The sequence below is a fragment of the Papilio xuthus genome, unplaced genomic scaffold, assembly GCF_000836235.2.
Source record: "Papilio xuthus unplaced genomic scaffold, Pxut_1.1 DF825946.1, whole genome shotgun sequence".
Taxonomy (NCBI): Eukaryota; Metazoa; Arthropoda; class Insecta; order Lepidoptera; family Papilionidae; genus Papilio; species Papilio xuthus.
In genome coordinates, this window is record NW_013532703.1 from 12,778,005 (window position 1) to 12,791,410 (window position 13,406).

Here is a 13,406-nt window from a genome sequence, read left to right on the forward strand (position 1 = left end):
ACCTGTACACATCGTATATCATAACTTACTAAATAAAAGTATAGCTTTACCTCTCTTTTACTTCATTAGGATCAAAGTTAGGCGGAACTTTCTCGAGCATTTCTTTAGCTTGACGGTAGACCGATGCCTCACGGGTCTCGCCTCCGCCTGAGCTGGACTCTTTAGGTTGAATAGATAGTATCGTATCCAAAAGTTCTTGAGTGACATTGCGTTGATATCTGGTAAATAAACATGAATAAAATGTACTCTTTCCTATTTCAATGCGATAAAATTTACACGTGAAAATATTAGCACTCATTTTACTCTTCTTTGAAATAGAAAGATTATCTTACGTGATATCAGCATTTGTATGCAAGCCGTAAGTTTGAGGTGGATCGACAGTCTTCATCTTTTCAATTTCCTCAAGATACTCGGGTATATTTTTGAAGGTCATGATACCGTAACCCTTATAAAACTGGAAGCTCTCAGTGAACAACTGGTCGGTGAGCCACACTCTACAGAAAGTGCCGAGGAGACGGTTGTCGTAGTCATCGGTGACTCGACCACCATACTGCACGGCTGATACCATGTATCTGCAACAGTAAAACGTGAATAATTAAGAAATTTTATGTTTTAACCTGTTTTCATTTAAGAAACTATGAAATTATATCTTACCGTACAGTTGTCCAGCTAATATTCTGTCCGACCTCCAAAGCATCGAGATGGTTCTGCACAAACATGCAAGAGGCGAGCCAATCCGCCGAGTTGAACTCATAGGGAATGTTCCAACCTAGCGGACCAAACTTGCGTCTCTCTTGCACCACGGTGTGAAGGAACGAAATCGTGTAAATTAAAGGTAAGTAGAAAGGACTGTCGCTATAGTCTAGGAAATCTTGACTCATAGAATCGTAAGTCCTCATAAGACCAGCTTTAACTCCTGTAAACATTAACAAGAAAAATATATTTATTTAAACAAAACTCAATGTTTGGTCCCCATGTGAAGACCCCTAAGATTCCAGAGAAAGTTTGGGCACTAAAAAGGTTGAATATTAAAATGATCTTACCTGATGGAGGTTCGCAAGTGTATTTAATAGACATTTGTAACAAAGTTATAGGGAACTTAGGATGAACTTCCGTCGTAATCCATAGCCTATAATTAAAAATGATTAGTTAACTGTTAAATCACTCTGATGATTATTTTTTTTTGCCCAATGTTTAATAATTCTTCTGGTACTACCTGAAAGTTTCGTGTATTTTTTCCGGTTCCTTTTCCAGTTCCGAAAACTGTTCCATAATTTCAACCATATATTCTAGACCTAAATGACAGTTTTGTAGCAGTACCCAAATACCCTGAAAAATAAAAGAAGCTGAGAACGTTTCCTTATGTATGAAACCGTCTACTATTAAGATGCTTTCGATAAGATTATAACTACTATAACTATTAAAATCAAAAATGTACTAATATATTAAAACGAAAGTAAACTAATAACATTCACCTCTTTAAGGCCCCTGTCTATTAATTTTCTGGCGTGCACCTCCTGTCCCTGTCCCATGGAGACACTCTGGCAAATACACTCCAAACGCTTTGCCGTCATTTCAATGGAAGGCGTCGGATCAGACCCCATCGCCAGAAATCCGATCAAGGGAACCAGCGGACGTGATTCTAGAACCATATGCTATAACACAAGAGATTAACACCATAAGACAGTCAACACAATTTATTTGATTACTTCAATTTTCTTATAAAAATCAAACGAATATTTAAAAGAAAATTAGCGTACTTCATAGTTGACTATAACAGCTTCGGAGAATCTGGCACCCATTGAACTGATGACATATTTTCTGAAAAATTAACTTCAGTAAGCAGCTGTTTCGTTATAACATAGTACAAAACCAAATGTCAGCTTTTTTAAATAGTTTTATTAAGAATAAAAGACTAAAAAGATGCATAGATCGATTGAGAACCATGTTTTAACAGAATAACTTACAAACTCTGAGCCAATGTTCTATCTGGACACCAAGCCCTAACCACTAGCAACTTCCTAAACACGTCTAGGGTGTGATAACCGTCCGGCAGCGGCTCGTCCTCTGGTGCTTCCTTTTCAAACCTGTGTAAATTATAATCATGACACTCCCTGCCCTGTTCCCGTAAAAAAGAATTTCCTCAAAAAGATCTACTTATGAACTTAGAAGATGATCCATCCCACAGTACTAATATTGTTAATTTTGCTTATGGATAATAATGAATATTTGTAATTATGTGTAACTAAATTAAAATATTTTGTGATTTACTGTGCAAGTAACGTTAAAAAACAATGCTAAGTATTAGCAAACAAAGTCGCTTTACCAAGTTTTCCATCCCTTTTCGTTATTATTCACTTGGTTCAATATATTTGTGAACTGTCGTAAATTGGAAAGTTGAACAAGATTCAACCACGACATGTCAGTTAACCATTTAAATGGTTTAGGTGGACATGCGTTTAGATCCAAAGCTGCACCACCTACAAAAATAACACAAACCATGTTTAAATGCATTATAAATTGTGACTTTTTATTTATAGTTATAAAAACAATTAAAACCAGCAGTTTTATGTATCGTTTACATTATGCCAGTACCACTGTACTGACAGTACTGTATTTCCACTAGCGCCGGACTGGTATGGACTGTTTTGGCTCACAGGTCAGTGTTTGCACTGTACCAGCTGTAAACTAGCCTTAACTTTGAGCGCTACTGTCCTACTATTGGCATAATGTAAACCAAACATTATTTACATTCCGTCAATCAACGAGAAATGAGTACATCTAAATACCGAAACAAAGAACATACCTTTAATAAAAGTTTGAAACTCATCAAACGTAATATACTCTCTTTGTAAGTCAATTTTAAGCGTCAATAGTAAGGTGAAGAGATATTTATGTTTCTCGTAAAAACCTCGGCAGATATATTTAAAGACGTCAAATGTCTGGAACAATGGAATGAATTTAACCAACAAAAACAATATTGCAAAAACTTAAAGGTAAAACTAATAATATAGTTTATTCTACTTATATCATTTAAACCTGAAATCGTATCAAAAAAAATTCCGTGTCAGCATACCAAATAATCAATGATGAACCAAATCCTCTTTATAGTTATAGGGCTGGGCGGCGACCTCTCCATAGATATATCGAATCGTTCCAGGAACTGCGCCAACGAGGTCTGGTACATGTTGCACACGAGAGACATGTTGCAAATCAAGAAGTACAACACGGATCCGCGAGTCGCCACGGGACGGAATTCCTCTCTCGCCGTGTTAATTTTTATTTCAGTTTCTTTCGCCACATCTAACTTTTCTCTTACCTTGAAAGGAATAAAATGTATTAATAAACTCAAATTAACATTAAGATAAATCAGCATAGTGAAATATAAACTAGGATCCAACCTTTTTCGATCTATATTGGAAACATGTCTTATTGCTACGTCAATCTAACTTTTTTACGAAACTGTTATTAACTGTTAATTTTTAATATAATTTTATTTATTTACTTCGGTGGCAGTAGCTTTGGTGACATTGAGCACTTGAATCAAGGTCACATCTTCAACGAGCGAACCTTGTATAGTGGTCAATTTATGTAACAAATTCGCCTCCAACTCCTGCATCTTGCGCCTATTCGAAGTTACGTCCATAATCAAATGCGTTCGTTCCGATTCCAATTCAGCCTTCTCCGTTAATATCACACGACCTAACAGCTGGTCCTCCAACCCTAAGGAATTAATCATTGAGAAGTGAAACTTGGAAACGAATATGAACGGCGTTACAAAGGCGTTCTTATGTTTACGATATACGATACGATACGATTTTGTTAAAGATTAAATATTCATAAAAGAATAGAAAGACAGGCATAAATAATTTGTCAACGTAATACCTTGCATGGTAACAGTAAAGTCAATTATTGAGGTTCGTGCGGAAACTTCCGGAGTGTATGCGGGATTCGGTAGCTTCGTGGTAATATAGATCTTGTGACCTTCCGTCACATCAATTTCTTTATCTCCCAATCTTACCTAAAACCAGTAATTAAAAATGAGATGTTTTTTGTGAGGATTTTTTTTTATTTCCAACATAAAATTTATGTTGGCACAGAAGACTTATATTTATGAAAATTAACAAGTTATTTAATTTCGTAACAATTCAAAATTTCTTATGTACTTTAAACGTTGAACCGATTTTAATGTAATTTTTCTCCAAAATATTATCCAGCGCTGGATCCAACTCCTCGCCAACATCTTCAATTAATAAAGGTCTCCCCAGTGATACACAATCCTCAATATGATTCCTGCAATAAATATTTTGTTACATTTCTTTGAAATATTCAAATACTTCAAAATCTTTGATTATATATGTAAATTTTATAGGTAAAAACCGTAAAGGTAATCTTATTGCAATATGTTTCAGTCGCTATACAAAAAGGTCAGAAATTCGACAAAGGGAAAGGCTTAGATTTCGTATTTATGGTATAAAACTAGCCCGTCTGTAAGTACTGTAGTGTAACTGTAATAAAATTTATAGCCACTACCTAAAATATTTGTGATTCAACGTAGTAACAATGAGATCGTTTAGTCTCTCCATGTTCTTGATCCAGATCTTTCCTTGTGTTTGCGGATCTATAAGTAATGGGAACCGAGAAGCTTTTGTCACAATTATACCGTTTTGTATAGACAATTCGTCTGTCGGTAAACCGTACAAATTCCACTCTCCAATCTGTAAGTAAATTCAACATAACTTTGAACGGGCAGTTCAATCATCAATTTGAACGTTACTAGTATTTATTCGATGGGTGAACGTTCGAATTGATTTAAAAAGGATGATTCAATTAATGTATATATTAAAATTTCAAAATATATTTTAGATACCGTAGCCGTGTCGGTTAATTCCTCAGTGATACTTAAACTCATAGAGACTGGTACTTTACGTCGCAGCAACTCGCTCAGCCAATTACTGACCAACAAGTTGCGATACTCCTGGTTGAACGGTCCAGAGTACGACAAAAATCTATTAAAAACAAAACATCTAAAATTAGAATTAACCTAAAATCGTCCTCAAAATTCATACTTATTATTTAAATACATATTACTAAAGCTGATTATCGTTTAAAACACACAAGTCTATTCTGGTTCATTACCCAGTGAGGAACAGAATGTCTCCAACGAGGCGCTCTATCTGAGCTTTAAACAGAGTCGATTGTTCAGTCCATCGGACTCGTTCTCCACTAAGGCCATTGATCAGTGCTGTAGCTGCGTCCATCTTTTGCTGGCATTTAGCGGCGTCATCCAATACCGCTTGCTTCAATGCCATCGCCTGATCGAATTCTCTTTGCACTCCCGCTAATTCTCGCTAAAATTATTTACAATATAATCAGGCTAGTAATGCAACTACGAATCAAGTAGAGTACTAGAGTAGATTATCAAAGTCGAAGTTCGCAGTCATATGTCAAAAGCCACCAACTTCTTGGCTATAAAATATCGTAATTCATAAGTAGCTGTTCAAAAAATATTGGTATACCTCCTTAGCTTGTAATAATGCTTCCGCTGCTTCTAATTCTTTTTTGGCAGCTTGATACTTGCCCTGCATTACTGCCAAATTTGCCTTTAAAGGTAGCACATCTTTATTGACACCATAGAATTGTGCCATTGCGATAGTCCAAGAAATTAAACCTGCAACGTTGCCGCAAGCAATCTTTGCAGCTTCAAAGGTATATTGACTGAAAATAAATATAAGACATATGTTACTTAATAAAAATTATTAAAATAATATTCATTTCAATAATAAAAAAGGATATCTATTGTTTAATTACAAATACTTAAATTATAAAGCAAAATATTTTTCACCTGAAGTTGAAGTACGGTTGTAACAAGTCAACCATTTCTGCATTAATTTCATCCTTTGGATAATTTTTCAGATTATTTAAGAATCTAGCATCGGCCATAACCTGTGTTTAAAAAAGAAAAGTTAAAGAAGTAAAAAAATGCAGACAAAAGGAACCGTAACTTTACATAAAAGATGAAATATATATATATATATATAAAGGTAAAATAGGTAAAATCGGTATCTTACCTTGAGAGATTCTGCCCAAGAAGCCACCAAAAATTGTTTATCCGGATCAGGTTTTATTGGGTCAATGCGTTTTCTAAAGAGAATTATTACAGCGTCCATAATCAAAGTAATTAGGAATGGTGGTTTTCCCAACTTTCGTACAGTGGCTATATCAGCAGCATTAATAGTCTACAAAATTAAAGGACGGTATTAAATATCAAAAAACAGATTTAAATGAATTATTATATATCCACGTCTCATACCTGTAAAGCAGCTTCAGCGGCATCGAGCGCTGGCTTCGCCGCTGCCAACTTATCTTCAGCCACAGCTGTTTCCGCTGCAATTACGCTAACGAGTTTAACAGCTCGGTCCTTCACCTCCAACACTTCAGCTTTCACGACCTCTGCAGCCGCCGCAGATTCTGCTACAGCTGCTAAAACTTCTTCCGCTTTTGCTGTCGCTTCCTTTATTTCCAATTCTTTAAGCTCCAATTCCTTTTTCAGTATATCTACGCTTGCAGCAGCTTCAACTAACTTATCCAAACCAGTAGTCATTCTGAAATTTTTTATTTCAGTTAATGCGGTAAAATAAAAAAAAAACTCGATTCTCTTGATCAGTTGTGTTAAAATTTTCAAATAATTTAAGAATTAATACAATCACCTCTTGGCCATTTCTGCTATGTTATTATGTTTATCCTTGTACAAAACTTTGTAGCCTTCTAAGAAAGACAGATAAGATTTCGGAGTGACGTGAGTCTGTCTCCTAAATCTATCGTAGTAAGATACACAGGCGCTGGCGACGTCATCTTGGACCATGCCCATCACTTCAATTAACTGTGTTTTTGTTTCTTCTGAACACACAATCTAATAAATACAAAAGTTAAAACTGTGACATCTATAATTTTCCAAATAAAAACTAAAAAGTAACATCCGCCTAAAAAAATGTGAGGGCATGTTTAATATTACATATTTTTAACTTATGTTGTTTGATACGTGCCTTAAAACCAGAAAGGAAATGCTGAGCGACTTCTATCAACGCCTCTTTAGGCCATTTTTGGAACCAATCCATTGTTGATCCAGAAATAAGACCGGGAAACTTCAGAGCTCTGCTTCGGAATTTTTCACCAACCTAGCAACAATATTAAATGTTAAAATCAAATTATAAAAATAATAATGTAGTAAAAATCAAGAGTATTACCGGTGAGAAACATAAAACAACATGTAGGTTAGCTCTAGATCTCATAATAAAGTATTCGTACAATACATCGGGAACCGGAATTCTTTTCGGTGCATATTTCTTCATAATAGGAGTTAATTCGTTGAGAATTTCATCTAAAAAACAATAGCAATTAAGTAACAAAACGATAGTCTACTTAGATAACATAAATATGGTTAACACCAAAAGTAGTTCAAATTTTAATCGTTACATGGTTAAAATTAACAAGTAATCTTACATCACAACAATACAAAATTATTTTAGAACTGATGTAAGCTAAGATTCGAGTTTTATCTCACTACCTAGAAATAAGATAAATTTAAAGAAGAAAATTATATCTTTACCCATTTCTTCTTTAGGGAAGAGGTTAGCGATTTCTCCCGAACTGAGTATATTATTCAAAAATTCAAGGAATTGCTCCTCTTTAATATCGTTATCAGTAAATATGAAAGAAATGCCTAGACCTTGCAGTCCTGCTATTCGATACAAAATCTTGATATCGTCCATAAAGTTGTTAACGTTATAAGACCTAAAGAAGTATTCATAATCAGTAACTTATTAATTAACTTAAAAACAAACAAAGTGATAGAGACAAAATGCAATAAAATAGAATTAAAAACCTTGTCAAAGTAATTTGATAAAATTTAAAATTAGCTATGAACGAAGCTAATTTGGTCAAACTTTGTTTACCAGACCCACCGACACCCACCAGTAAAGCATTCCCTCTGAAAAAAAACACAAATTTGCTATCTACGTTATTTTATAGAGAATAAGCAACAATACGTGGCAAGAAGAATGCTTCAATTTGATTTACTACAGACACAAATATAAGGTTACCTTGGCGTGTTTATAATTCGCGATATAATAAACAAATGCACCATGCAATCGTGGAAAAATACCAAATCCAAGTGAGCCCCTCTGATTTGCTCATTAAATTGATCTTGGAACTGTCCCAATTTTTTCAATACAAATTCCCATCTGCAAGGTAAAAGGGTTAAGAAAAAAAAAACACGCGTAAGAACAGCTATTTTATAATATATATTAATAATGATTTATAATATACTGTAATAAAATATAGTTTAATACTAACGATGGTAGCTCTTCATATATTTTGGGAGCTTCAGTACTAAAGTCTTCGTCCTCATCGCCCGTGGGGTCAACGGGCTCCCTCAAAAAGTTAACAAAATAGGTCTCTTCAGTCGGGAAGTCATTAATTACGTCGGGTAGCTCATGAGCTGCAATCTTCCAGAAGTTCTCCACAAACCAATCTTTGTCATCAAATGTTGTAAATCTGAGAAACATTAGATGCATTTCTTGTCAAAAAAAACGGGCTAAACAAAGGTAATTTAAAAATGGGAATCTTTATTACCTATCTGAAATTACTCTCAAACATTCGTGGAACCATAGCTTCAGAGCAGTTGTTATACTTGGTAATTCTTCTTTCTTGATATATAATATTCCTTCCCATATCCTCGATAGATCACGCAAATTGAATACGTAATGAAATTTCGCTGGGGTCGGCAACATTTTTATCTGGAGTTATTTTATTTTTTATTAAATAGTTAATTGTCAGCGATTTTTTATTACAACCTTTAAATTATTACCTTAGTTTGTTGCCAAATTAATCGTGTGACGGGTACAAGTCTCGGCATAAAGTCTATAATTTTTTTATCAAATCGCGTCTTACAAAAATAGCCCGCACTTATTGTTGCTGAAAGTAAAAGAAGAAAACATATTGTATTGGAAAAATTCATTCAAAATAATTTAAAATCAATTAAAAGGAGAAATACGTACTGAAAATCTTGTCCATTGAAACAACGCTTGGAAGAGTACAATTAAAAATGTTGAATTGTCTCTTCAAACGAGGAGGAATGTCGTTACGACCGCCCCCTGATAAAAAGAACATATTAAATAAATATTATAAACGTATATTTTACAAAATTAAGTGCTGCTTATTCTTGCCTGGATGTATCATAGCGCCGAACATTTGAATATCAGCAATTACAATAAATTCTCCTGGTTTTTCTAGAGAATAAAATCCTCCACATTCCATCATTTGCCGTACAATCTCGTTAGTTACCTATTGAAGTGATTAAGACAAAATTTAAGACTAGTAAAGTTATAAAATAAAAGTATGTTATCATATAAAATCAAGTAAAATTCAGGTATTTAGAACAAATTCAAAATCTTACCTGATCACCCCACTCGTTAACTACCGGCATATTGATATCGTCGACGAAGACCGTCATGCGTCGGCCGCCGGGCGGGCCGAAAGTCATACCCACACGCTTCTCCACGTATGATTCGATGATTCTCTATTTTAAAGAAAATTGATAACACACAAATAACTATTATTTTTGATTTTTAATGATTTTTTAATGGATTGTTATCAGAATGGATATATTTTTTTCATCAATTTTCACTTTACTCACCTGGAACATATTAGGTGTAGTAGCAGACGAGAAATTGATCATTTTGAACAATTTAACTTCATTATCGTATTTCTGCATATAACTCTTCAACATGACTGTCTTAGCCGTGCCTTGTTCTCCAATCAGTAGTACGGCTTTATTCTGTTTAGCGATTGTGTCTATCAGGAACGAGATACACACGTTGTCAATGTTGGGTACTAAAATAGAAGCGTATTCTGGTATGCTGTCAGATGGATAAATGTAATCCTCAACGCTTTCAGACCTAGAACCATATATAAGAAAATCAATAACAACGAACAATAGTTCTGGAAGCACAGGAGGGTTAGACAAATTGCATTCGCTTCAAAGCGATTCCATAACGAATTAAAAATGTAAGAAATTGATGCACGACAATCACATGACACATTGAAAGTTATTGTCAGTTTTATACATTTTTGGAGTTCGCTATGCAATCGTCTTGAAGCGAATACACTTTGTCTAACCCCGTAGAGTTTCTATATTGATGTACTCAAAGAAGATACATTTTCCTTAACTGTAAGAAATGCAATGAATGACGGTGGTAACAAACTTTGTAAGCTACTTGATCATTTGAAGAAAACTAAACACGCAACGTTTAATTACTTACCAGTGCTGCCAAACACCAGCCTCGGTTACCATATATTCAAAAGGCATGACCCATTCCTTTGACTTTGAACCTGGCCAATCCATCCTTACTGGTAACTTAGTCATAAACTCGGCCATACGCGTACGCGCATCCAACTCTAGCACAGCTCCCAGAGACCACATAAGAGAAAATACAAACAAACGCTCCAAATGACGATCCGTGTGGGTTTCTAAAATTACACAGTGGAAATTATGATCCGGAGGCTTTATAATCTTAAATCTACTTTACTCCACTATAGTTTTGATCAAAATATTTGAGCAATTGTGTGATATTAGTGTATTTTAAAACTTACTGCCGCCAGGAACTTCTATTTCTAAGAGACCAACGAGAACGTCGATGCACTGTCTACAAAAAATACCGAAAATCGTAAACAGTGTAAATTTAATCAATACAAGTAACTATTGCTTAACAAAAAATGTTTTACCGAATATAAATAGCTTCTAATAGCGCCATTTTAGCCGGTAACTTTTGTTGAACGTAGGTATGGACTTCATCGTATACTTTGTTGAAAGCAATTCGCAATACATCAGCTTCTCTGGGAGGTCTTTTTCTTAACCATCCCTGTGGATTTATATGTTTTTATCTCTATATAGACTTAGATACAATCACATCTTCTTACAAAAGTATTAAAGAAGACATTTATTACTATCTCGAACAGATAAACTGAGCTAACTATATAAAAACAACGTATTTATAACTCGCCTCCAATATCGGTTGCCATTTCAACACTGAAGAGGACAAGAACACCATGCCCATTCGGCTGACGGTAGCCGGCGATGCATTGTCCACGTTGTCAGGCTCAAATACCAACTTGCTGTTCTGAGCCATTGTGATCCGGTCTCCGTTAGCTAGAGTCAACGTCTTGTTGTCGTCTAACACTGAATTGAGATTTTCAATCCATACAGCGTCAACAGGACCATCTAAAAGAATCGCGTACTAAGTATATTTAACTCCTTGTTAAGCATGAGAATGTTAAGAAGACAAAGTATCACAAAAATACCTAATACAATCCATGTGGTATCAGACTTTTTCACTTTTAAAGCTCTGCGCCAAAGCGTTGAAAAGATGCCATCCGTCCAATCATTGGTAGCGACATCCAGCCTTCCAAACATTTGCGGTGCTGTTATCGCTTTGGGATTCATACGCATTTCTCTGTGTGGTTTACCCAGTTCAGTCAAGGCGTCCATCAACGTATGGATGCACGTAGTCTTGCCAGATCCCGTTGGCCCCATTGTCATCAATCCGTGACGTACTAGAGATGTTTCGTACAACTGAATAACCTTTAGATTCCACTCCGGATGGTTAACAAGGCCAGATCTTTCCGTCACTATAGTGATTCCACGTTGCATTTCCCTTAAAAATAATTATTTAAATGTTTTACAATCTTGTGATAATTGAAGTTTCTTGAAAATTCTCAGATCGGTAAAGAAATAAATAATTCTAGACTTATATGTATACCTCTGTACAGTTTGCGTTAGTTTCATTCCAGGGAACAAATCCTCAATGAGGGAAATGAACAACGGCTCGTCTTCATCCACTAACTTTGATACGTTCATTTCTCTATAAAATAAAATATGTTAATTGCATAACAAAATTTACTTGTAATTATATAAAGAGTTTAATTACAAAAAACGTAGTTGATGATTCATTATACAAAATTGGATTTCGTATGTAAAGCTATTTAAATACGATAACGTATCACTAGCATGAAAAAAATCTATTACTTTTTGGTATTAATACTTACTTCAATACTCTCATCATAATATTCTCCTCAGTGCTGTCAGGATTAGCTCGCTTTTGCGCACCCATAGTTCTTAGCACAGACAATATGTTGCGAAGACCAAAATCATAGTGCACTTGCTTTGACAGTTGTTCCTCGCAAAGTTTGTACAAAGTAAAGAATTTGCGAGCTAAAACGTAACGTATTATGTAAATGGATTTTGAATTATAGATATGAAAATACAATTTAATATAAAAAAGAAGAGATAAATTACCCAACAAGATATTTTCTTTAAAGCCACAGCTGGCCAACTTCACTCGGATAATAATCTGTCTGTCTGGTACCATCATAGCGACTGAACGGAACTGAATCTTCAAATTCTCAGGTAACTCTTGCCGGCCTGCGTAGCCAGGATTCATTGTGATGATGAATGCAAATTCTGGATTCAAGCTTACGACGTCGCCATCACTAAATAATATTTAAAAAAAAACATAATAGGTATAATGAGATTTAGAAGTATGATTTTGGTGTAAGTTAATAATTATAGTTCATACCTAAATATGAAGAAGTCTTTCTTTTCTCTCCTAGCAGTGAGACAGATGTAAATTTGTTGAGCGGCCACGGAAAGCACGGGCAACTCAATACGATTGAATTCATCGAAGCAGCCCCATGTGCCAGACTGTGCAAGGCCCTTGTAAATACGACCCAACCCTATCGACAAATAATTAATTAGATAATACACAAAACTTTGTTAGTACCAAAAATACAGTTAGCAGAAATAGCCTGCACACCTCTGAAGTCCATCTGATCAGAGCAGTTGAAGACAATGACAAGCTTGCCAAGCGCGCGGCCCATATCCTTAGTGGTCTCCGTCTTGCCAGTACCCGCGGGGCCAGCGGGCGCGCCGCCCATGCTCATGCCGATAGCTTGAGACAGCGTGATGTAACAACGATCCGTTAACGGCGTAATTACCAATCGTTCCGTTATACCCAGGTACTCATTCTAAAAATACATTTAAAAACAAATTACTTATAAGACTAACTATTTAAGAGATTACTTAAACACCTGTATAATAAACCATTTATTTTGTTGAAAAAAAGAGAAGATTTTAGTGTAAAAAGTGTTTCGAAAACCTAATTATTACCTGATACAAGAAGTCAACATCGGTTATACCAACGATGCAATCATCTGTGTCTTCAATATAGTAGAATCGGGCTTGTTTCTGCCACTCAAAGTCCCCAACATTCTTAATCCTCATTTTTACAAGGTCATCGAAAATATCCCTAACAAAATTCAACATTTTTGCTATTATTCGTGATATTATT

The 13,406-nt window shown here is 35.1% G+C and overlaps 1 protein-coding gene across 1 annotated transcript in view; it reads right to left on the minus strand.

Moving 5' to 3' along the window:
* Positions 1-13,406, minus strand: part of kl-3 (dynein heavy chain 8, axonemal kl-3) — a 29,058-nt gene that overhangs the window by 1,460 nt on the left and 14,192 nt on the right. The window contains exons 40-84 of the mRNA XM_013320999.1: positions 13,226-13,364; positions 12,873-13,083; positions 12,636-12,792; positions 12,356-12,549; positions 12,106-12,271; positions 11,820-11,921; positions 11,362-11,714; positions 11,064-11,281; positions 10,786-10,922; positions 10,654-10,706; positions 10,323-10,530; positions 9,698-9,959; positions 9,458-9,580; positions 9,228-9,345; positions 9,060-9,155; positions 8,870-8,976; positions 8,635-8,798; positions 8,356-8,556; positions 8,103-8,243; positions 7,886-7,990; positions 7,610-7,794; positions 7,248-7,381; positions 7,047-7,178; positions 6,711-6,913; positions 6,314-6,605; positions 6,072-6,239; positions 5,846-5,946; positions 5,520-5,718; positions 5,140-5,351; positions 4,871-5,009; positions 4,534-4,718; positions 4,167-4,293; positions 3,886-4,021; positions 3,506-3,723; positions 3,077-3,319; positions 2,807-2,942; positions 2,327-2,480; positions 1,968-2,087; positions 1,761-1,821; positions 1,476-1,655; positions 1,217-1,329; positions 1,044-1,129; positions 655-916; positions 333-572; positions 51-218 (exon numbers count right to left, since the gene is read on the minus strand). Of these exons, the coding sequence (XP_013176453.1) occupies positions 51-218; positions 333-572; positions 655-916; positions 1,044-1,129; positions 1,217-1,329; positions 1,476-1,655; positions 1,761-1,821; positions 1,968-2,087; positions 2,327-2,480; positions 2,807-2,942; positions 3,077-3,319; positions 3,506-3,723; positions 3,886-4,021; positions 4,167-4,293; positions 4,534-4,718; positions 4,871-5,009; positions 5,140-5,351; positions 5,520-5,718; positions 5,846-5,946; positions 6,072-6,239; positions 6,314-6,605; positions 6,711-6,913; positions 7,047-7,178; positions 7,248-7,381; positions 7,610-7,794; positions 7,886-7,990; positions 8,103-8,243; positions 8,356-8,556; positions 8,635-8,798; positions 8,870-8,976; positions 9,060-9,155; positions 9,228-9,345; positions 9,458-9,580; positions 9,698-9,959; positions 10,323-10,530; positions 10,654-10,706; positions 10,786-10,922; positions 11,064-11,281; positions 11,362-11,714; positions 11,820-11,921; positions 12,106-12,271; positions 12,356-12,549; positions 12,636-12,792; positions 12,873-13,083; positions 13,226-13,364 (7,449 nt within the window). The remainder of the gene's footprint in view (positions 1-50; positions 219-332; positions 573-654; positions 917-1,043; positions 1,130-1,216; positions 1,330-1,475; positions 1,656-1,760; positions 1,822-1,967; positions 2,088-2,326; positions 2,481-2,806; positions 2,943-3,076; positions 3,320-3,505; positions 3,724-3,885; positions 4,022-4,166; positions 4,294-4,533; positions 4,719-4,870; positions 5,010-5,139; positions 5,352-5,519; positions 5,719-5,845; positions 5,947-6,071; positions 6,240-6,313; positions 6,606-6,710; positions 6,914-7,046; positions 7,179-7,247; positions 7,382-7,609; positions 7,795-7,885; positions 7,991-8,102; positions 8,244-8,355; positions 8,557-8,634; positions 8,799-8,869; positions 8,977-9,059; positions 9,156-9,227; positions 9,346-9,457; positions 9,581-9,697; positions 9,960-10,322; positions 10,531-10,653; positions 10,707-10,785; positions 10,923-11,063; positions 11,282-11,361; positions 11,715-11,819; positions 11,922-12,105; positions 12,272-12,355; positions 12,550-12,635; positions 12,793-12,872; positions 13,084-13,225; positions 13,365-13,406) is intronic.